General features: G+C 43.4%; 1 protein-coding gene across 1 annotated transcript in view; it reads right to left on the reverse strand.

Annotated features, from left to right (window-relative positions):
• Nucleotides 1-18,913, reverse strand: part of KAT6A (lysine acetyltransferase 6A) — a 76,488-nt gene that overhangs the window by 43,294 nt on the left and 14,281 nt on the right. The window contains exons 3-4 of the mRNA XM_070765847.1: nucleotides 4,921-5,029; nucleotides 2,692-2,807 (exon numbers count right to left, since the gene is read on the reverse strand). Of these exons, the coding sequence (XP_070621948.1) occupies nucleotides 2,692-2,807; nucleotides 4,921-5,029 (225 nt within the window). The remainder of the gene's footprint in view (nucleotides 1-2,691; nucleotides 2,808-4,920; nucleotides 5,030-18,913) is intronic.

An 18,913-nucleotide genomic window follows, 5' to 3' on the forward strand; every position in this document is an offset into this window, starting at 1 on the left:
TCTGTCTGTAACAGTTGAAAGTTATAAATCCTTCCTGCTCACATTCCATTGATTGCTTTACTGATTTATTGTCATTTTGTTACTGATTACATTGTCATGATTTTGGAAAGGTTATGTATTCAATTAACTTTTAAATGAATTTGTCACTATTGTGACAAGTAACATACTAAGCTAAGCAGGAGAAGAAGTATTTTGCCCATCCTCTTTTTAAAGGGTCAACTTTTGTTTTCACATATTTGTATTCTGTTTTTCTATTATTATTTTTTTTAAAACCCATCTTAAATAATGTTTACATAAATAAACACAAGAAAGTAAAGTCAGCCAGGCTTCTCCCCCATATGCTTTGGAAAGGAAAGATTAAAAAGATCACAAAGCATAAGGACCACAAAAATGCTCTCGTGTAAACCAACCTATCTAACATCAGCCGCAGAACGGCAGAAAACATCCCTTGCGCTTGGTGATTTTAGAAAATGGTCAGGCCCACAGGGAATATAGTAGTTCACAGACTACAAGGCTCTTCGGAGCATTAAAAGGTAACCTCAGAGCTCTGGATTAAGTCCAGAAACATGCTGGGAGTAAAACAATTGTTACAACGGTTTCCGGCAGTAAGCTCCAGCTGGACTCCCATTGCACTTGGTGCCAGCTTTAGTTTCCAAATAGTCCCAACGTTTCTTTAAAGCGCCTTCACTTGAACGTTACAAAGATATACGTGATTGTGGCCGAATCAAATCACAGAGTGAAAGTGCACACCAGGTGAGTTCTGCCAAAGAGATTATCCAGAGCAAGATAATCTCAGGAGCCGTGGCGGTGCACTGGTTGGAGTGCAGCACTGCAGGCAAACACTGCCCACTGTCAGGAGTTTGATCCTGAACGGCTCCAGGTTGACTCAGCCTTTCATCCTTCCGAGGTGGGTAAAATGAGGACCCAGAGTGTTGGGGGCAAATAGGCTGACTCTATAAACCTCTTAAAGAGGGCTTCAAAGGACAGTGAAACAGCCAGTCTTAAGTGCTATTGCTATTTTCCTCCCTCCCTCCCTCTCTCCTTGTGGTTAGAATGCATTATTGCAGGCTAACTCTGCCCATTGCCAGGAGTTCAAATCTCACCAGGCTCAAGAATGAATCAGCCTTTCATCCTTCCGAGGTGGGTAAAATGAGGACCCAGATTGTTGGGGGACAATAGACTCTTTAAGAGAGCTTTAGAGCAGTGTTTCCCAACCTTGGCAACTTGAAGATATCTGGACTTCAACTCCCAGAATTCCCCAGCCAGCATTCGCTGGCTGGGGAATTCTGGGAGTTGAAGTCCAAATACTTTCAAGTTGCCAAGGTTGGGAAACACTGCTTTAGAGCAGCGTTTCCCAACCAGTGTGCCCCGGCACACTAGTGTGCCGCGAGACACCGACAGGTGTGCCGCGGCGAGAGGCGGCGGAGGAGAGTGGGCGGATCGGGCGGGCAATGGGGCAGGGCGGAGAAGCCAGGGGCGCATTTGGCCGGAGGCACCTACTGCCGCACTTCCCTGCCCCTGCCTCCCCACGGTGCCTCCGGCCAAACGCGCCCCTGGCTTCTCCGCCCTGCCCCATTGCCCGCCCGATCCGCCCACTCTCCTCCGCCGCCGCCTCCTGCCTTGGGGCGAGAAATCCGGGAGTCCGGGACTGTGTGGCTTTGCGCCATGAAGAGAAAACGGCCGACTTTTCCCTGCTGCCGTTTTCTCTTCATGGCGCAAAGCCACACAGTCCCGGACTCCCGGATCGCTCGCTTCTCTGGTCAGCAAAGCCATCTGCCCAGGAAAGCGCCGGACAAGCGAGCGATCCGGGAGTCCGGGACTGTGTGGCTTTCGGCCGGGCTAACGGGAGGCGGCGCGAGGCCGGGCGCTGGGGGCGTCTGGGAGGGCGAGGAGGCTGATGGCTGCTGCGCACTCCACTCTCTCTCCGGCTCTCTCTCGCTCTTTCTTTTTCTCTCTGTTGCTGGCGTGGTGAACGAGAGAGAAAGAGAGAGAGAGAAAAAGGAGGGGAGAGAGAATGAGAGAAAGAAAGCAAGAGAGAGAGAGAAAGAAAGGGGGGAAGGAGGGAGAGGGAAAGACATAGAGGGAGGGAAGGAGGGAGAGTGAAAGAGAGCAAAAAAGAGAGGAAGAAAGAAAGAAAGAGTGATGGAGAGAAAGAAGGGAAGGAAGGAAGAGAGAGAAAGAGGGAGGGAGAAATAGAGTGAAATGGAGGAAGAGATATTTTTTTTGTCCAAACTTTTCTTTAGCCCCCCCGCCCCCCCCCCCCCCCTTCAGTGTTCCCTAGAATTTTGAAAACATGAATAATGTGCCGCGGCTCAAAAAAGGTTGGGAAACACTGCTTTAGAGCACCATGAAACAGTATATAAGTGCTATTTTATTTATTCCTTTCTTTCTTTCTTTCTTTCCTTCCTCCCTCCCTTCCCTCCCTTTCCTCCCTCCCTCCTTATGATTAAATTGCAGTATTGGAGGCTGACTCTGCCAACTGTCAACAGTTTGATTCTGATTAGCTCAAGGTCGATTCAGCCTTCCAAGGTCAGTAAAATGAGGACCTGGATTATTTGGGGAGGGGGGGGAGACAAGAGGCTGTGAACTGATCAGAGGGCTGTGAAGCACTGTGAAGTGGCATATAAGTCTGAGTGCTATTGCCGTCTGATATAAATTCCAGAGCTCTGACCCAGCATCTTAGATACTCACAGCATTTTTTCCCTGGTCTCGACAGGAACTGCAGGTTTTGCACTCAATGCACTGCCATCGTAAGGCCTTCACCCGAACGGTTAATTCTGGGGAGAACTTCAAGCAAGATGGATGACCTGTAGGTGCCAGGGATACGAAAGGAATTTCCATGATGCCAAGGGAAAAACAGCAACGTTTAGTAAAAGTGAGGTTACAGGTTCTAGCAAAGTTCACTCTTGGCTTCTACAGTAGGCTCCTGGTTTGTCAAAAGAATTCAAAACACATTCTCGGCACTTTGCATCCTTTCGCAGGCTGTGTTTTCAAAAGGAAACGGGTTGTTTTTTTTGTCCAAGAACTTTATTTCAGTTTCATGGGGAAAATTTGAGTCCTAAAAGATTTTTGTGGTTGGCTGAGCCCAAAAATGACTTCAACAGGTCTGTGATTCATACATGGTTTTAAAGTATCATTCATGTAACACATACAACTCAAATTTATCTCCGTTTTCATCTGTATTGCATTTTTAAGCAAGAACAATAAAAACACTGCTCGTAAAGGAAAGATATGTCACCTGTTTTGAGGAAGCTTTATATTTTGTTTCTGTGGTAAATGTGTATCTAAATTCAATACACAACTGAGGGCTGTCAAGTTAGCAACATGGCTGTAAAGTGAACTTGGCTTCTCCCACTGACTCTGTCAGGAAAAAAAAGAGATCACAGGATCCCAGGACATTGCAACTGTCATGAATATGAATCAGTGGCCCAGTATCTAAATTCTGATCACGTGACTACGGGGAATGCCGAAATGGTCACAAGTCGCTGTGTGACTTTGAACGGTCCGATAGGTGAACTTCTGTAAGTTGAGGACTGTCTGCTATCCAAGCAGTTGTCGTTTTAGCCCATCATCCACCCTTTCTGGCTGATGGTGCGATTTCAGCACTTCTGTGTGGTGGCCATGTCGTTATTATGTCTACTTCACAGGTGGGAATGAAGGAAGCCGCCCTTTTATTTTGCCTAGGACAAAATCTATCAGTATTTTGTATTGCTTTCTCTAATTCGGTTGCTGTTATTTCTTCATCCAGTATATTTTTTCCTATTTCTGATATTGATGTTAATTCTGTTTGTCGCAGGTACTTTGGAATGTCCTTCTATGGTACTTCCTCTTTTTTATACTGCTCAAAAATAAATAAATAAAGGGAACACTCAAAAGAACACATCCTAGATCTGAATGAATGCAATATTCTCATTGAATACTTTGTTCTGTACAAAGTGGTATGTGCACAACTGCATGTGAAATTGATTGTCAGTGTTGCTTCCAAAGTGGACAGTTTGATTTCACAGATGTTTGATTGACTTAGAGTTCTATTGTGTTGTTTAAGTGTCCCCTTTATTTTTATTTTTTTTGAGCATGTCTTTTTTCTCTTCCAATGTTACTTTTATCTTTCCCCTCATCCTCTAATTGGTTTATAAATTTTTCTTCCTTTTCTTAATTTATATGCCAGCCATCTACCTGGCTTGTTGGCATTTTCAAAGTAATTTTGTTTAGCTCTTTTAATTTTTTTGTACTAATTCTTCTCGACCCGCTTTCCCTACCGCCTGACCCGTTTTGAGACTGTCGGAAATCACGACCCCTAAATCCTTCTCTTCTGAAGTTTTTGCTAACACAGAACTGCCAACAGTGTTCAGGTGTTCATAAGCAGTCCTATGTGTGAACTGATTGACAAGCACCCAAATCACCCGACTGTGAGAATGCTGAGACGTAAAGAACTAGGAGGACCGGTTCTACCTACCATTCGTTCGGTGCCCAGTCCTTGAATGAATGGCCTTATGTCAAAGTAAGAGCTGTGTTTTATCAACTCTCCCTCCTAGACTGTGAGCAACAAGGACGAAGAGGGGAAGCACCTGGATTAAAACAGTGCCCGCTGACAAGAGTCTTGCACGTTCTCCATTGAAACTCAAATGGAAACCCCTGAATAGCTGGGAATTACTGCAGCTAAACCAGGGCTGACCTCTGGGGCCTTATACAGAATCGCCTAGCAATCGGTGCAGAGGAGAGCCTGATGGTAGTGCGAGGACGTTCTAATTATTCCCATTTACCTCTAGAAAATATTTACTCGCAATCAGGCCTACGGTAATACAAAGGCCCTCTGTGTGTGTGTCTGTGTGTGTGTGTTTCCAACCAGATGAACAGATGGATCATCACCAGCGCCAACAAACCTCAGTGCCCGAAATTTTTACACGGAAAGTCACCTACCGCTATTGCCGCAATCAGCACAGGAGATGAGCTCCTCGGCTTTCTTTTCTCGGTTTTGTTCTTTTGTACCAAGGCAGAAACTGCAGATTGGGATGGGTTCAGCAACTGGCTGCAAGGCGAGGGAGAGGGGGGAGAGGAGAGAGGAAGAGAACACAAGCTTTCGTTAATTAGCACGTTGTTTGCAAGATGCCACAGTGCAGAATCCTGGCGTTCACATCAGGCGAGAGGGATGGAAGAACTTGGGGGTTCTCGGATTGCTTCTCCCTTTCAAAGTCAAAGCACCTGACAATGAACACAAGAGTTGTTGAAAGGAAGCTAAATCCAAGGCGCTCTGTGTATGGGGGGGCAATAAAAGGTGATTTTGGCACCTTGGTCCAAAGGAGAAGGTGGCTGAAGAATGGATGCTCCTTTAGGCCCACATGACCCAGCCAGGATTCAGGTCAGTGGCTTGAGAGGACAAAGTCAGTCGATATCTGTCAAGATCATTATGCAGGGGGCCCTTGAATTAAAGGACCCCAAATGAGCCCAGAATTTATACTGCTAAGTGAAACATTTGTTAAGTGGGTCTCCCCCCCACACACATTTTACCACCTTTCTTGCCACAGGTAAGTGAACCATTGCAGGTGTTAAGTTAGTATTTATTTATTTAATTTTATTTATTTAATTTCATTCATTCATTCATTCATTCATTGGACTTGTATGCCGCCCCTCTCCGTGGACTTGAGATGGCTCACAACATATCAAAAAACAATATACAATAATGCATCTAAAATCCAATTAATATAAATAACTGATCTAAAACCATTCTAAAAAGACTATGACACTAAAAATCACTCTGTCAGGCTGGCTTCAATCAGAATTCAAGGAAAATAAAATTCAGAGTCCAACATAGCGAGGCTACCACATTCTTTCAGATTCAAACCACGAACATACCACACATCCTTTTTCAGATTTTTGCAGAAGGCGAGCAGGGTGGCGCAGTATGAATCTCCGGGGGGAGCTGACTCCAGAGGGCCGGGGTCCCCACAGAGAAGGCTCTTCCCCTAGGCCCCGCCAAGTGACATTGTCTAGTTGATGGGACCTGGAAAAGGCCGACTCTGTGGGACCTAATCGGACACTGGGATTCATGCGGCAGAAGTAACATCGCTGTTAAGTGAATCCGGCTTCTTTGCTGGTTAGAAGGTGGGAAAGGGGATCACATGACCCTGGGACATAAATGTAAGTCAGCTGCCAAACAACTGGATTTCGATCACGTGTTCATGGGGATGTGGCTTGAGGGCTACCTGTAGGCTACTGTGTATAGGGCACTAATTCTTCCCATCCTTGCTAATTTGGTCACCTGGAAATTTCAAGTTTACTGAGGATGGGGAAATAATAAAATGCTGTTTCAACAAAATTGAAACAATAAAACGACGGGAAAGGCTTATCTCTTGTTGGTTTGCTATAAACCACATGCTCTTAGCACTTTACATCAGCCATAGCAAGCAGTCTCTTGATGTTATCATCATTATATCTCGCCCCACTATAACTGGATTGATCAGGAAATCATCTGACAAGGAGGGTGGTTCCTTCAAAAAGCAATTTTAGCTGCAAAGTAGAGATGGAATGCACCATGCCCATTTTTTGCTGGAGATTTTGATCCCACAAACAAAACTTATTAATTAATACAGAGGTCTTCAAACTTAGCAACTTTAAGAATTGTGGGCTTCAAGTCCTAGAATTCTCCAGCCGGCATTGCTGGCTGGAGAATTCTGGGAGTTGAAGTCCACAAGTCTTAAAGTTGCCAAGTTTGGGGACTCCTGATTTAATACTAGGACAGTATTACGTGTTGAGATGTCTATGTGCTGGTTCTAGATGTGCCTCACACCTTTCCCTATTCTCAGGTCTGGGGAATGCAAGATCTCAACACAACCCATCCAACCAATCTCAATGGATTTATTTTAATTTTTTTTTAAAAAAAAATTTAAAACAAAGCTCATAAAAACACACAAACATAAAACACACACACACATCCGGGATGATTTACATCACAATTTTCACCGGAAGCACATACGGAGCTGTATAAATTGAGAACATTTTTGTCTATATCTACTGTAAATACTGTACATTTCATAAGAAAAGAAAAATTCAAAAAAGGAAAAAAGAAAAGAAGAAAAGAAATAGAAAAATCTAATTCCAATTAAAAAGATAAACATATCAATCATTGATCTTTTGAACCTTGCATTTTAATTCACTTAATTAGCTATTTCTTTGTTTTAACCAATTGTAGAATTTATCCCAAACTCTATAATAATCCGTTTTCTTTTTCCCTTCTAATTTTTTCATTTAACATATTCATCTCGGCGCATTCCATAATTTTTTAAATTATCATTTCTTCTCTTGGTCAATCTCAATGGATTTCTAACGAAGATACTAACCAGTAATGAAACTAATCCAGCTTGATTCAAACCAAAACTAAACTCTCCCCTTCTTCTAGGTCAGTGTTTTTCAACCAGTGTGCCGCGGCACACTAGTGTGCCGTGAGACATGGTCAGGTGTGCCGCGAAGCTCAGAGAGAGAAAGAGAACAAGAGAGAGAGAAAGAAAGAGAGAAAGCAAGAGAGAGAGAGAGAGAAAGAAAGCAAGAGAGAGAGAGAGAAAGAAAGCAAGAGAGAGAGAGAAAGAGAACAAGAGAAAGAAAGCATGAGAGAGAGAAAGAGAGAGAGAGAGAAAGCAAGAGAGAGAGAGAGAAAGAGAACAAGAGAAAGAAAGCATGAGAGAGAGAAAGAGAGAGAGAGAAAGCAAGAGAGAGAGAGAGAAAGAGAGAAAGAAAGAGAGAGAGAGAAAGAAAGAGAGAAAGAAATCAAGAGAGAAAGAGAGAAAGAGAACAAGAGAGAGAAAGAAAGCAAGAGAGAGAGAAAGAGAGAGAGAGAGAGGGAGGGAAGGCGGGAGAGAGAAAAAGAGCAAAAAAGAGAGGAAGGAAGGAAGAGAGAAAGAAAGAGGGATGGAGAGAGAGAGAAAAACAGAGGAAGGTAGGGAGAGAAAGAGGGAGGGAGAGAAAAATAGAGTGAAAGGGAGGAAGAGAGAGAGATTTTTTTTGTCCAAACTTTTTTTAGCCGCCCCCCTCCCTCAATGTGCCCAGGGGTTTTGTAAATGTAAAAAATGTGCCACGGCTCAAAAAAGGTTGAAAATCACTGTTCTAGGTGTTCAATCTGATGCCTAGGGCGCATTTCACCAAACTAAACATACAGGAAGATCAGAATGAAATGTTTAAAAGATGCAAGGGGGTGCATCATTGTACAGCCAGGAAGGAAGGACTCTAACCACCAACAGATTATTTCCGCTTACTCCTAGTAGGAAAAGGCAGCAATGTGTAAACATGTCTTTTCTTTTGTAAAAAAAATTAAAAACTTTTTTGGAAGAGTTGAGAAATTCTTGGAAAAGGTCAAATCAAAACATCTGCCTCCCATCTCACTTTTTTATATCACCTCCCTGGACTCTTTTCTCACCTCTTCTGGTTAGCTAAGCAACAAATGAGCAACTCTGAAGGACAAATAGGGAAAGACTCACAGAAGAGGGTAAGAAAAACGGGTTTTTTTGAGAGAGAGTGTAAAAGCTTTCTTCTAGTTGGCATCCTTAAGAGCAAAGGTCTTCAAACTTGGCCAACTTTAAGACTTGTGGACTTCAACTCCCAGAATTCTCCAGCCAGCATAGCTGGCTGGAGAATTCTGGGAGTTGAAGTCCACAAAAAAGTTACCAAGTTTGGGGACCTCTGCTTAAGAGAGTCACCAAATAATAAAGAAACGGTTTTACCAATGCAATCAGCAGTAGTACTTTCCAAAAGAAGGTGTATTGAATGCAGTTAGGATAGGTGTAATTACAGAGAGTAGGCAAGGAGGCTGTGGGGGAGACTAATCTTTTGAATCCCTGGTGATATAGATAGGCACAAAGAAATCTGGAGACAGGGAGGAAAGAAATAAATGTATACAACTGAAGACCTGGGATTGGGGGGGGGGGGGGGAGACAAGGGACAGCAGCAAGAGTGTCTGGCAGACATTCAACTTTCTCTCTCTGCTGTTTCCCTTTCAAGCACATCTATGGATGTAATGTCAGCAGAGCCGGAGGGAAAATGGGAGGAGGGAAGAAGGGAAGGGAAGAGTCTGAGACTGGGGTGGGTGGGGGTGAGAAGGGGGGGAGTGAGACTGATTTAAGGGTTGCCAGCTTCTCAGCGCAGAACACAAAAGCTGTCTGGGAAGTCCACTTGCTTGACAGAAGGGAAGACTTAAAACTGTTCCCATAGCAAAGCACCGAAAAGAGAACAATTTATGGAAGGGAAGGTTTAACACAAAAACACACAGGGATGTACACAAGGGGGTAGCAGCCGGCAACCTCGCTCCTTCTCCAAGGCGCAAGAGCTCATTTCGTCTATTTTGGGATTTTCTAAGTCCAGATGCAGACCGGAATGTCAAATCCTCCTTGCAGGGGGGGGAAATAAGAGGTCCTTTCCACATTATGCAATTGACTGCATTGGTTCCATTTCCATCCTTCTGCTTTCTTTTAACTGCTTTGGGCAAACAACAGAAGGAGAGGAGAGAGAGCAATGACAGCCTGGGCACCCGGTTTTTTTAAAAAACAACAACAGACAGGCACTCATGTTTACACACTGTAAGTACCTGGAGGCAGATTTGCTTTTATGTTCTCAGAGCACAGGTAGGGAGGGAGTAGAAAGCTACTCCACGAGGGCAGGTGTACCATTTCTCCCTTCTAGATATTGCTCTTCCTCAGTAGTAATTTAGCCTTGGAGGCATCCTCCTTCATATCAGGTCTTAGGAAAACATATTCCTAATTCTCCTACCCTTGAATGACTATTAGCGCAGAATATTATAGTGGAGACGGGTTGAGAAGAGTGGCAGTGAAAATATCCCGGACCAGGATATCTCCGAGACGGCCTTATGCCGCACGAATCCCAGCGGCCGATTAGGTCCCACAGAGTGGGCCTTCTCCAGGTCCCGTCAACTAAACAATGTCGGTTGGCGGGCCCCAGGGGAAGAGCCTTCTCTGTGGCGGCCCCGACTCTCTGGAACCAGCTCCCCCCAGAGATTACAACTGCCCCTACCCTCCTTGCCTTTTGTAAACTCCTCAAAACTCACCTTTGTCGTCAGGCATGGGGGGAACTGAGATATCTCCCCTGGGCCTATACAATTTATATATGGTATGCTTGTATGTATGTCTGTTTAATAATGGGGTTTTTAAATATTTTAAATTGTAAATTATTAGATTTGTCATGAACTGTTTTTATTGTGTTGTGAGCAAAGGGGCGGCATACAAATCTGATAGATAGATAGATAGATAGATAGATAGATAGATAGATAGATAGATAGATAGATAGATATATTAGATAGATAGATAGATAGATAGATAGATAGATAGATAGATAGATAGATAGATAGATAGATAGATAGATCCCAAGCTAAACTTCCTCAGATTGGCCCTCCATTCATAATCACAGGGGTCTTTATGGCAGCTCGTGTGGAGCTGGTGATTTGATGGTGTTTTTTTCTTCTTCAAATGAACAACCCCCCCCCCCCCCCCTTTTAACATCTCCAGATTAAAAGTATCATACATCTCAAAACGCTCTGACAATCAACTGTGCTCTGTCCTTGGCCAACTGTACCCTTGGAAACAGCAGAATCCTTTTAGCAGGCAACGGTTTTAAGATCAGTCCCTTGTTTTGCTTTTTTTATCTACAGCTGCAGGATACAGAAAGTGCCACTCGATTTTGACATCAGGTCCAGAGCTTCAGAAGTGGCTACGAGGCATTCTTTTGAGAGTCCGTGTACTTTGAAAAAAAAAAACATGAGAGAGAATGGTACTTGACTGAGTAAGTTCATAAATAACTGCAACCTCACAAGTCAAGCATTTCCTTTTTTGCTTCAGTTCTTGAATCAAACCAAAGGTAAAGCTTAATTCATTCCACTAGCCCTTTTATCAAATGCCCTCCAGAGAGTTAAACTACAACTCTGCAGGGCAGGCATTAAAATTACACTTAGCGGTCAGCCTATGCATAACATTACTCAACCTCCAGATGGGCCTGACTACAACCTCTATCATTCCCACCAGGGAGTGTGAAGCTGGATGACAAAAGTTGTAGTTCAACGCATCTCCATGTTCAGTAGGTTAGACTTAGGCTCATTGTTCTTCAATTTTTAATGCAGCAATGTCCAATTTTGGCCACTTTAAAATTGGTGGACTTCGACTCCCAGAAATTCTGAGATTGAGGTCCACCCATTTTAAAATTGCTAAGGTTGAATACCTCTGCTTTTTAAGGCTGCTTCTAAAAGCATGGCATTGAAAGATGGTGAATTCTTCACCACTGAAGATGGCATTCTTAAATCCCATATCTCACGGCACTTTCAAGTTCCTCTATCTTAGAAATGTTAACAAACAAATGGGGTTTCTTGTCATCACTTCAACTGCTATTTCAGGGTGAAAACAATTGTTATGAATGTATTTTTAAATTACTTGGGATTCAAGTAATTTGCCGGATGATAGCCAGGTAAATAAATAAAACATGCAATAAAACAGGTGTTATACATAACAAACACCATAATGTAACAATGCAGCAGAAACAACTCATAGCTGCTGCACCATGGGATGGAAACAATATCAACTTCAAATGGTAAAAACAAACAAACAACTGCTTAGTATTTATTACTGGTTTTTGTCACTGGGTTCACTAGCATTTTTTCCCTATAAAATGAACAACATTGACTATCAAAAAAGTTCCACTGAAGAAGATCCATGGATTAATCTATTAATCCACAATACCCTGAATACATCTACTTCACTGCAGAATCCTTCCTTCCTTCCTTCCTTCCTTCCTTCCTTCCTTCCTTCCTTCCTTCCCGTGCGTGTGTTTCTATATAAATTTATACAGCCGCGCAACTCACACATAGGTGGTTCTAGGCAGCTTACAATGTTTAAAGATCCATCATCATAACTGTTGTCATCATCATTATCCATTATCCATCTCTACCTCACACCCCATGGCAGCAACAACACAATCAAAGCAGCCACTTAAATCAGCTCCATTCTACCTGAATGGAGCTTGAATGGAGCTCTATTTTACTAGGGCCTCGGTGGTGCAGTGGTTAGAGTGCAGTACTGCAAGCTACTTCTGCTGATCACCAACTGCCAGCAGTTTGGCAGATCGAATCTCAGTAGCCTCAAGGTTGACTCAGCCTTCCATCCTTCCAAGATCAGTAAAATGGGGACCCAGATTGTTGGGGGCAATAGGCTGACTCTCTGTAAACTGCTTAGAGAGGGCTGTAAAGCACTGTGAAGCGGTATATAAGTCTAAATGCTACTGAATCTATATAAATATCACCAACCCTCATTGACAAAAGGATAGTTGCCACTTGCCTTATACCAACACTAGTCATTTCACTACTACATGCCAATGGATGAGTATTTATTGTTTTTACTTTCCACAATAAATTTCCAATGCCTGGCAACTCCTAAAAGACACCAAAACAGCACAGTTCTTAAGGCGCGCGTGTGTGTGTGCCTGAAGATTGGAACATCCCCCAAGATTTCAGAATTGATCTACGAATTTTTGAAATTAACTCTGGCTGTAACAAAGATTCATGTTGTTATCATGCACTGGCTTTTCTTGTGCCAAACAAGAAGAGGAAAACATTTCTTATTTCTGTAAAAAGCCTTTATTATTGGTTCAATGAACATGTTCCATCACATAAAGAACAACCATTTCAAAAACAACTTTACGGCTGACAGTAACTCGGTTCTGAGCTTCCCTTTGGCAATGACAAGGAAAGAAAAATTAATTTCTAAACCTGGGACTTCAGTCTGAACAAACAGATATAAAATATCCAAAGTAATGACAAATGCCATAAAGTGAAAGGTGGGGACAAAGAAACAGAGTGGATAGGTTAGTATTTTTAAAATACATTTTATAGTACTGTCTGGTTTAAACTGAACATCAAATCACAATGTGATTCTGTTCTTTTATTGGCCGTGATTTAAACTGAAGCTCACATCAAGCCTTGCTACTGACCATATTGACTAGATTCCTCAGTGAAGCTACAGAATTGCATGGCTATTTTGTCAATATGTGTCTGGGAAGCTTAATTCCTTCAAAGTTTGCAATTTACTTTTGTGTAAGTACATGGCTGCAGTCATCTCTGCATTCCACTACCCTGACCAACAAGTGGGCAATGGCCATGATCCTGGAGCTGCCTCAAACACACGCACACACAGCAACCAAAGTGCAATTCACATACTGAATCAGCAATCCAGTCAGCGAAGCAGTGGAAGTGATGTGCCGGTGCCTGGAGGCTGTTGGGGTCTGGATGGGTGTCAACAGACTCAAACTCAACCCTGATAAGACGGAGTGGCTGTGGGTTTTGCCTCCCAAGGACAATTCCATCTGTCCGTCCATTACCCTGGGGGGAGAATCATTGACCCCCCTCAGAGAGGGTCCGCAACTTGGGCGTCCTCCTCGATCCACAGCTCACATTAGAACAACATCTTTCAGCTGTGGCGAGGGGGGCGTTTGCCCAGGTTCGCCTGGTGCACCAGTTGCGGCCCTATCTGGACCGGGAGTCACTGCTCACAGTCACTCATGCCCTCATCACCTCGAGGCTTGACTATTGTAATGCTCTCTACATGGGGCTACCTTTGAAAAATGTTCGGAAACTTCAGATCGTGCAGAATGCAGCTGCAAGAGCAGTCATGGGCTTCCCAAGGTATGCCCATGTCACACCAACACTCCGCAGTCTGCATTGGTTGACGATCAGTTTCCGGTCACAATTCAAAGTGTTGGTTATGACCTATAAAGCCCTTCATGGCACCGGACCAGAATATCTCCAGGACCGCCTTCTGCCGCACGAATCCCAGCGACCAAAGTTAGGTCCCACAGAGTTGGCCTTCTCCGGGTTCCGTCAACTAAACAATGTCGTTTGGTGGGACCCAGGGGAAGAGCCTTCTCTGTGGCGGCCCCGACCCTTTGGAACCAACTCCCCCCAGATATCAGAGTTGCCCCCACCCTCCTAGCCTTTCGTAAGCTTCTTAAAACCCACCTCTGTCGTCAGGCATGGGGGAATTGATACTTTCCCTCCCCCTAGGCTTATAAAATTTATGTATGGTATGCTGGTATGTATGATTGGTTTCTAAATTGGGGTTTTAAATTAACTTAAATATTAGATTTGTTTACATTGTATTATTATTGCTGTGAGCCGCCCCGAGTCTGCGCAGAGGGGTGGCATACAAATCTGATTAATAAATTAATTAATTAATAAAAAGATAATCGTAAAGGTAAGGATAGACCTGCAAGCATCACATCCTCTTCAAACAAAGGAAAGGAAATAGCCTGATGAAGTCACTGTGTTACACCTGCCCTCAAGTGAGTGCCTTCTTTTCCATCCACATTCTCTTCAATCTAACAGCATAAAAACAGAGACCTGCTACCGCCCATTGTGAAACAGACAATCCTGCAACCTTCCATAATCTTCTTCCAGCCTTACTGTCGGATGGAGAGAAACTCCAAAGGGTCTAATAGTAATCAACACAGCCATAAAACAGCAGAGGGAATAAGTACTACACACATGTCGAAACACCCATTTTGTAATTTGACTGTTCCTGCGGAGGGGAAGAATATAAATCTTTCTTTTGTTTTTTTAAACAGAAAATGCAGAATTCCTGAAGTGTGGAAGACGACACAAACTGCAAAAGCAACTACGTATCTCATCCTCAAAAATTGCTCACGCTGACTGTAACCCAACCACATTTTTGCCAATTCCTGCAAAACAACTCTCAGAATACCATATGAAAAAGTAATAAACAGTAAATATGCCTAATTTTCTAATATACGTATATTGTAGAACTGACCTCTCTTTTTTTGGCACATACTTACCATCATTAAGTCCTAAAAAAACGCTGAAAGGAAGAAATAATCCCTTTAAAGCTTAAGTTTAAATAAAAGTTGCATAAGATGCACAGGCTTAGAGAAGAAGGTAGCTATGCCGTGAAAACAAGCTGAATTTTATTAGGACATCATAAAAAAGCTGAAAAGCACAGGGGGAAAAAGAAAGGTTAATGCCCAGTTTTCACACTTACAACATCCCTGTAATCATGTGATCAACATTCAGAGGCCTGGCAACTGACATTTATATGACAGTTGCACTGACCCAGAGTTATGCGACTGCCACTTGTGACCTTGCTAGTTGGCTTCCAACCAGCAAGCGGGAGAAACAAGATGGGCTTAAGGACTGCAGGATTCACTTAACACTCATGACAAAAACAGGTCGCATTACATGAGGCACAACTCAATTGTCTCGTTTAGCAACTGACATTTTGGAGTCATCTGTGGTCTTAAGTAGAGGACTGCCTGCATGGTCAAGAAGGAAATACAGTGGTACCTCTACTTAAGAACTTAATTCGTTCCCTGACCGGGTTCTTAAGTAGAAAAGTTTGTAAGAAGAAGCCATTTTTCCCATAGGAATCCATGTAAAAGCAAATAATGTGTGTGATTGGGGAAACCACAGGGAGGGTGGAGGCCCTGTTTCCTCCCAGGAGATTCCAAGAGTCCCCACGGAGGCTTCTCCCCGCCTTTTCCAGCCCTGTTTCCTCCCAGGAGATTCCAAGAGTCCCCACGGAGGCTTCTCCCCGCCTTTTCCAGCCCTGTTTCCTCCCAGGAGATTCCAAGAGAGTCCCCACGGAGGCTTCTCCCCGCCTTTTCCAGCCCTGTTTCCTCCCAGGAGATTCCAAGAGAGTTCCCACGGAGGCTTCTCACCGCCTTTTCTGGCCCTGTTTCCTCCCAGGAGATTCCTAGAGAGGCCCCACGGAGGCTTCTCCCTGCCTTTTCCGGTTACAGTTTCGGAGGCTCGGGTTCGTAAGTGAAAAATGGTTCATGAGAAGAGAAAAAAATCTTGAACACCCGGTTCCTATCTAGAAAAGTTCGTAAGTAGAGGCATTTTTAGGTAGAGGTACCACTGTACAGACATAAGACCACTTAACCTTACGTAGGAAAAAGCCAGAGTGGGTTGCAATTATCACTGGGGATAGATTCAGATATATTGCAGAGACTTTTTAGCATCTTCTAAATTGAAAGCTGAGCATACTGGTTCTTAATTAATCGTTTTTTTAAATACAGTGATCCCTCGATTTGCGCGTTCTCGATTAGCGCGAAACGCTGCAATGCGGTTTTTCAAAAAATATTAATTAAAAAATAAGTCCGCGTTTTTTTTCCTACACCACGGTTTTTCCCGCCCGATGACATCATACTGATTGCTGATTGGCCAAAATCAGGAAGGAAGGAGGGAGGGAGAGAAGGGAAGGAGGGAGGGTTGCCATTGCCATTGCCGCCAGCGCTGCCCCAAGAAAGCCGGTGAGAGGAAGGAAGGAGGGAAGGAGGGAGGGAGAGAAGGGAAGGAGGGAAGGAGGGAGGGTTGCCATTGCCATTGCCGCCAGCGCTGCCCTGTGGGTAGCGGCGAGGAGCCCGGAAAAATCACCATTGCATTGCCAGCCTCCGAACTTACGTCGCTCCACCTTCTGCGCATGTGCGGCCATGGAACAAAGGGCACGCATGCGCAGATGGTGTTTTTACTTCCGCATCCAGTATAACGCGGAAATCGGTTAGCGCGGCAGGTCTTGGAACGTAACCCCCGCGCTAACCGAGGGATCACTGTATACCCAAAAAAACATTATTTTGAACCCCAGGAAACAGTTTGTTACTACCTACATATTACAGTAAGTCCATATAATTACTAACAGGCTCATTGTGGGGAAAGGAAGACAGGGCAATTAACAGCTTTTCTTTACATTGCTCATTCGTAAATAAGCCAGCAAATAAATCTGGAGGCTAATAGCTGACAAAGGTATAGCAGCCAATCTCCCCCATATTGGCAGATTGAACGAATCACCTTCCAATTAACTCCTCCCTACTTAGTTAGCTTTAATAAGCACAAATGAAGAAGGTGCATTCCAGACTATTAAAGAGAGCTTATGCCAGCACCAGAGTCCATTAGCATTGTAATAACTGCTTTAACTTGGGGGGGGGGGGGTATTTAAGGTGTCATAGCCGGTTGAAGATGCCTTGTGTTTTATCCATTAATACTGGACTACCTTTGCAACAGTTTCAAGTTCAGTTCCTACAGTCCCTTAATCAAATAAAGGCATTTTTCCACGGAGCCTGGGATGGGGGCGTTTTTGGACCTCAGCTCCTGCATCTTTACCTAGATGGGGTCTTTTGCGGCCTTTCTGACTGAAAGCCAATATAGTCTGTCGTCTTTCTTTGTTTAAAATTCCAACTCGGGCTCCGCTTCCTCCTGTTGCTTTGTTTCTTGTCGCTATTATGGAAACCCGCGCACGGATACCGTTTGCACGATGCATTGTGTTTGTTATTAGGAACCATTTCACCTGTTCGCCAACCCAGGGAAGAAAATTCAAGACTAATTTTCTGGCACCGAGGTTTCCAGAGTTAGGCACAGATGGCGGCCATCTGTTGAGATCATGACTCTCTCCTTGTCAGATAAACAAGCTGGAATACAGCAACTCATCTAATCCTGCTCTGGCTGGAACAGACCCTGCTCAAAGGGGGGTGAGCTCTGCTTTCATTTCACTACACTCCTCCAACGACCACAAATGATTTTTTTCCAATATTGGCTCCATCAAAAACAAACTATTCCATAAGCAATATGTCACTTTTTCTGCTGGTTAATTATTATCTCCCAAGTTTGCTTAGGAGGAAATGCAATATTAATGAGATGGCAATGCAAAGAGTAAAGAGATCACCTGTCTTTTGAAGGTTTTCAGAAGTTTATTCTAGACATGCCATTAGAGATGAATGACCTACTTGTTTAAAATGCTAAAAATTCCAACAGAACATCGCAAACCTCTGGCTTACTTGTGTTGTTTTTAATCCCAGATTAAACTATATTAACCAGGTGGACAGCAGGGTTTTTAATGTAGAAAAAAGCACCTAAGAAATCAGGGATTCAAAAGCTTTTTGAAACAAGAAGTTAAGCAATTAATTTTTAATATGAAGTACATCCTTTTGAGAAAGCAATTCCATAATTTTCAGACATCTAAACCTTAATTAAATGAGCGATACTTAAGAGAGAAGGTATTTTCTGCCATAAATTTGGATTGAGGCAAGGAGAAAAGGATAAATTATGATTATACAAGTATTATATAGATCTTTTTTTCCTGTTAATTCCTCCCCACTCTTTGTTGTCATATTTAGCTCATTTAAAGGTTAAAATTGGTATACTGAAGCTAAGGGAAGTACATGGACAATCAATATACCAAGCAATACCATTGTACAGTGGTACCTCTACCTAAGAATGCCACTACCTCTGTGTTTCTACTTAAGAACTTTTCTAGATAAGAACCGGGTGTTCAAGATTTTTTTGCCTCTTTTTAAGAACCATTTTCTACTTAAGAACCCAAGCCTGGAAAAATTTCCCAGGAAATTTGAGAGCGGCACAAAGGCCCAGCCAGTTTCCTGCCATTCCCCCTGGGTTTCTCTCTCTGGCGCAGTGTATGGGCGCAGTGTATGGGAGGCAGCCTCGCGCCGGGTGTATGGGAGGCACGTGCTCCTCCTCGCCACCTCAGAGGCCCTCTTTTTTTAAAAAAAAAAAGGCGCTTAAAGTTTTGGATTTTTTTGATTCACCTCACCTTCTTCCTTCAGCACTGACTGTCCTCCTCCTCTTCTTCCTCCTCCTCCTCCCACCCAAATTCCGAGCTTTTATTTATTTCCTAATGGGTCTGTACACATTATTTGCTTTTACATTGATTCCTATGGGACAAATTGCTTCTACTTACAAACCTTTCTACTTATGAACCTGGTCACGGAATGAATTAAGTTCTTAAGTAGAAGTCCACTGTATTCTGATTGTGTAAGAGAGGCAAACAGTATTCAAAACCCACTAAACTGCCTGAATCATTTTTAAAGGTAGCTTCATTCAACCAATCTAAATTGGATGTCCCCAAGGCAT

This window comes from Erythrolamprus reginae, chromosome 12, assembly GCF_031021105.1.
Source record: "Erythrolamprus reginae isolate rEryReg1 chromosome 12, rEryReg1.hap1, whole genome shotgun sequence".
In the NCBI taxonomy this organism is placed as follows: domain Eukaryota; kingdom Metazoa; phylum Chordata; class Lepidosauria; order Squamata; family Dipsadidae; genus Erythrolamprus; species Erythrolamprus reginae.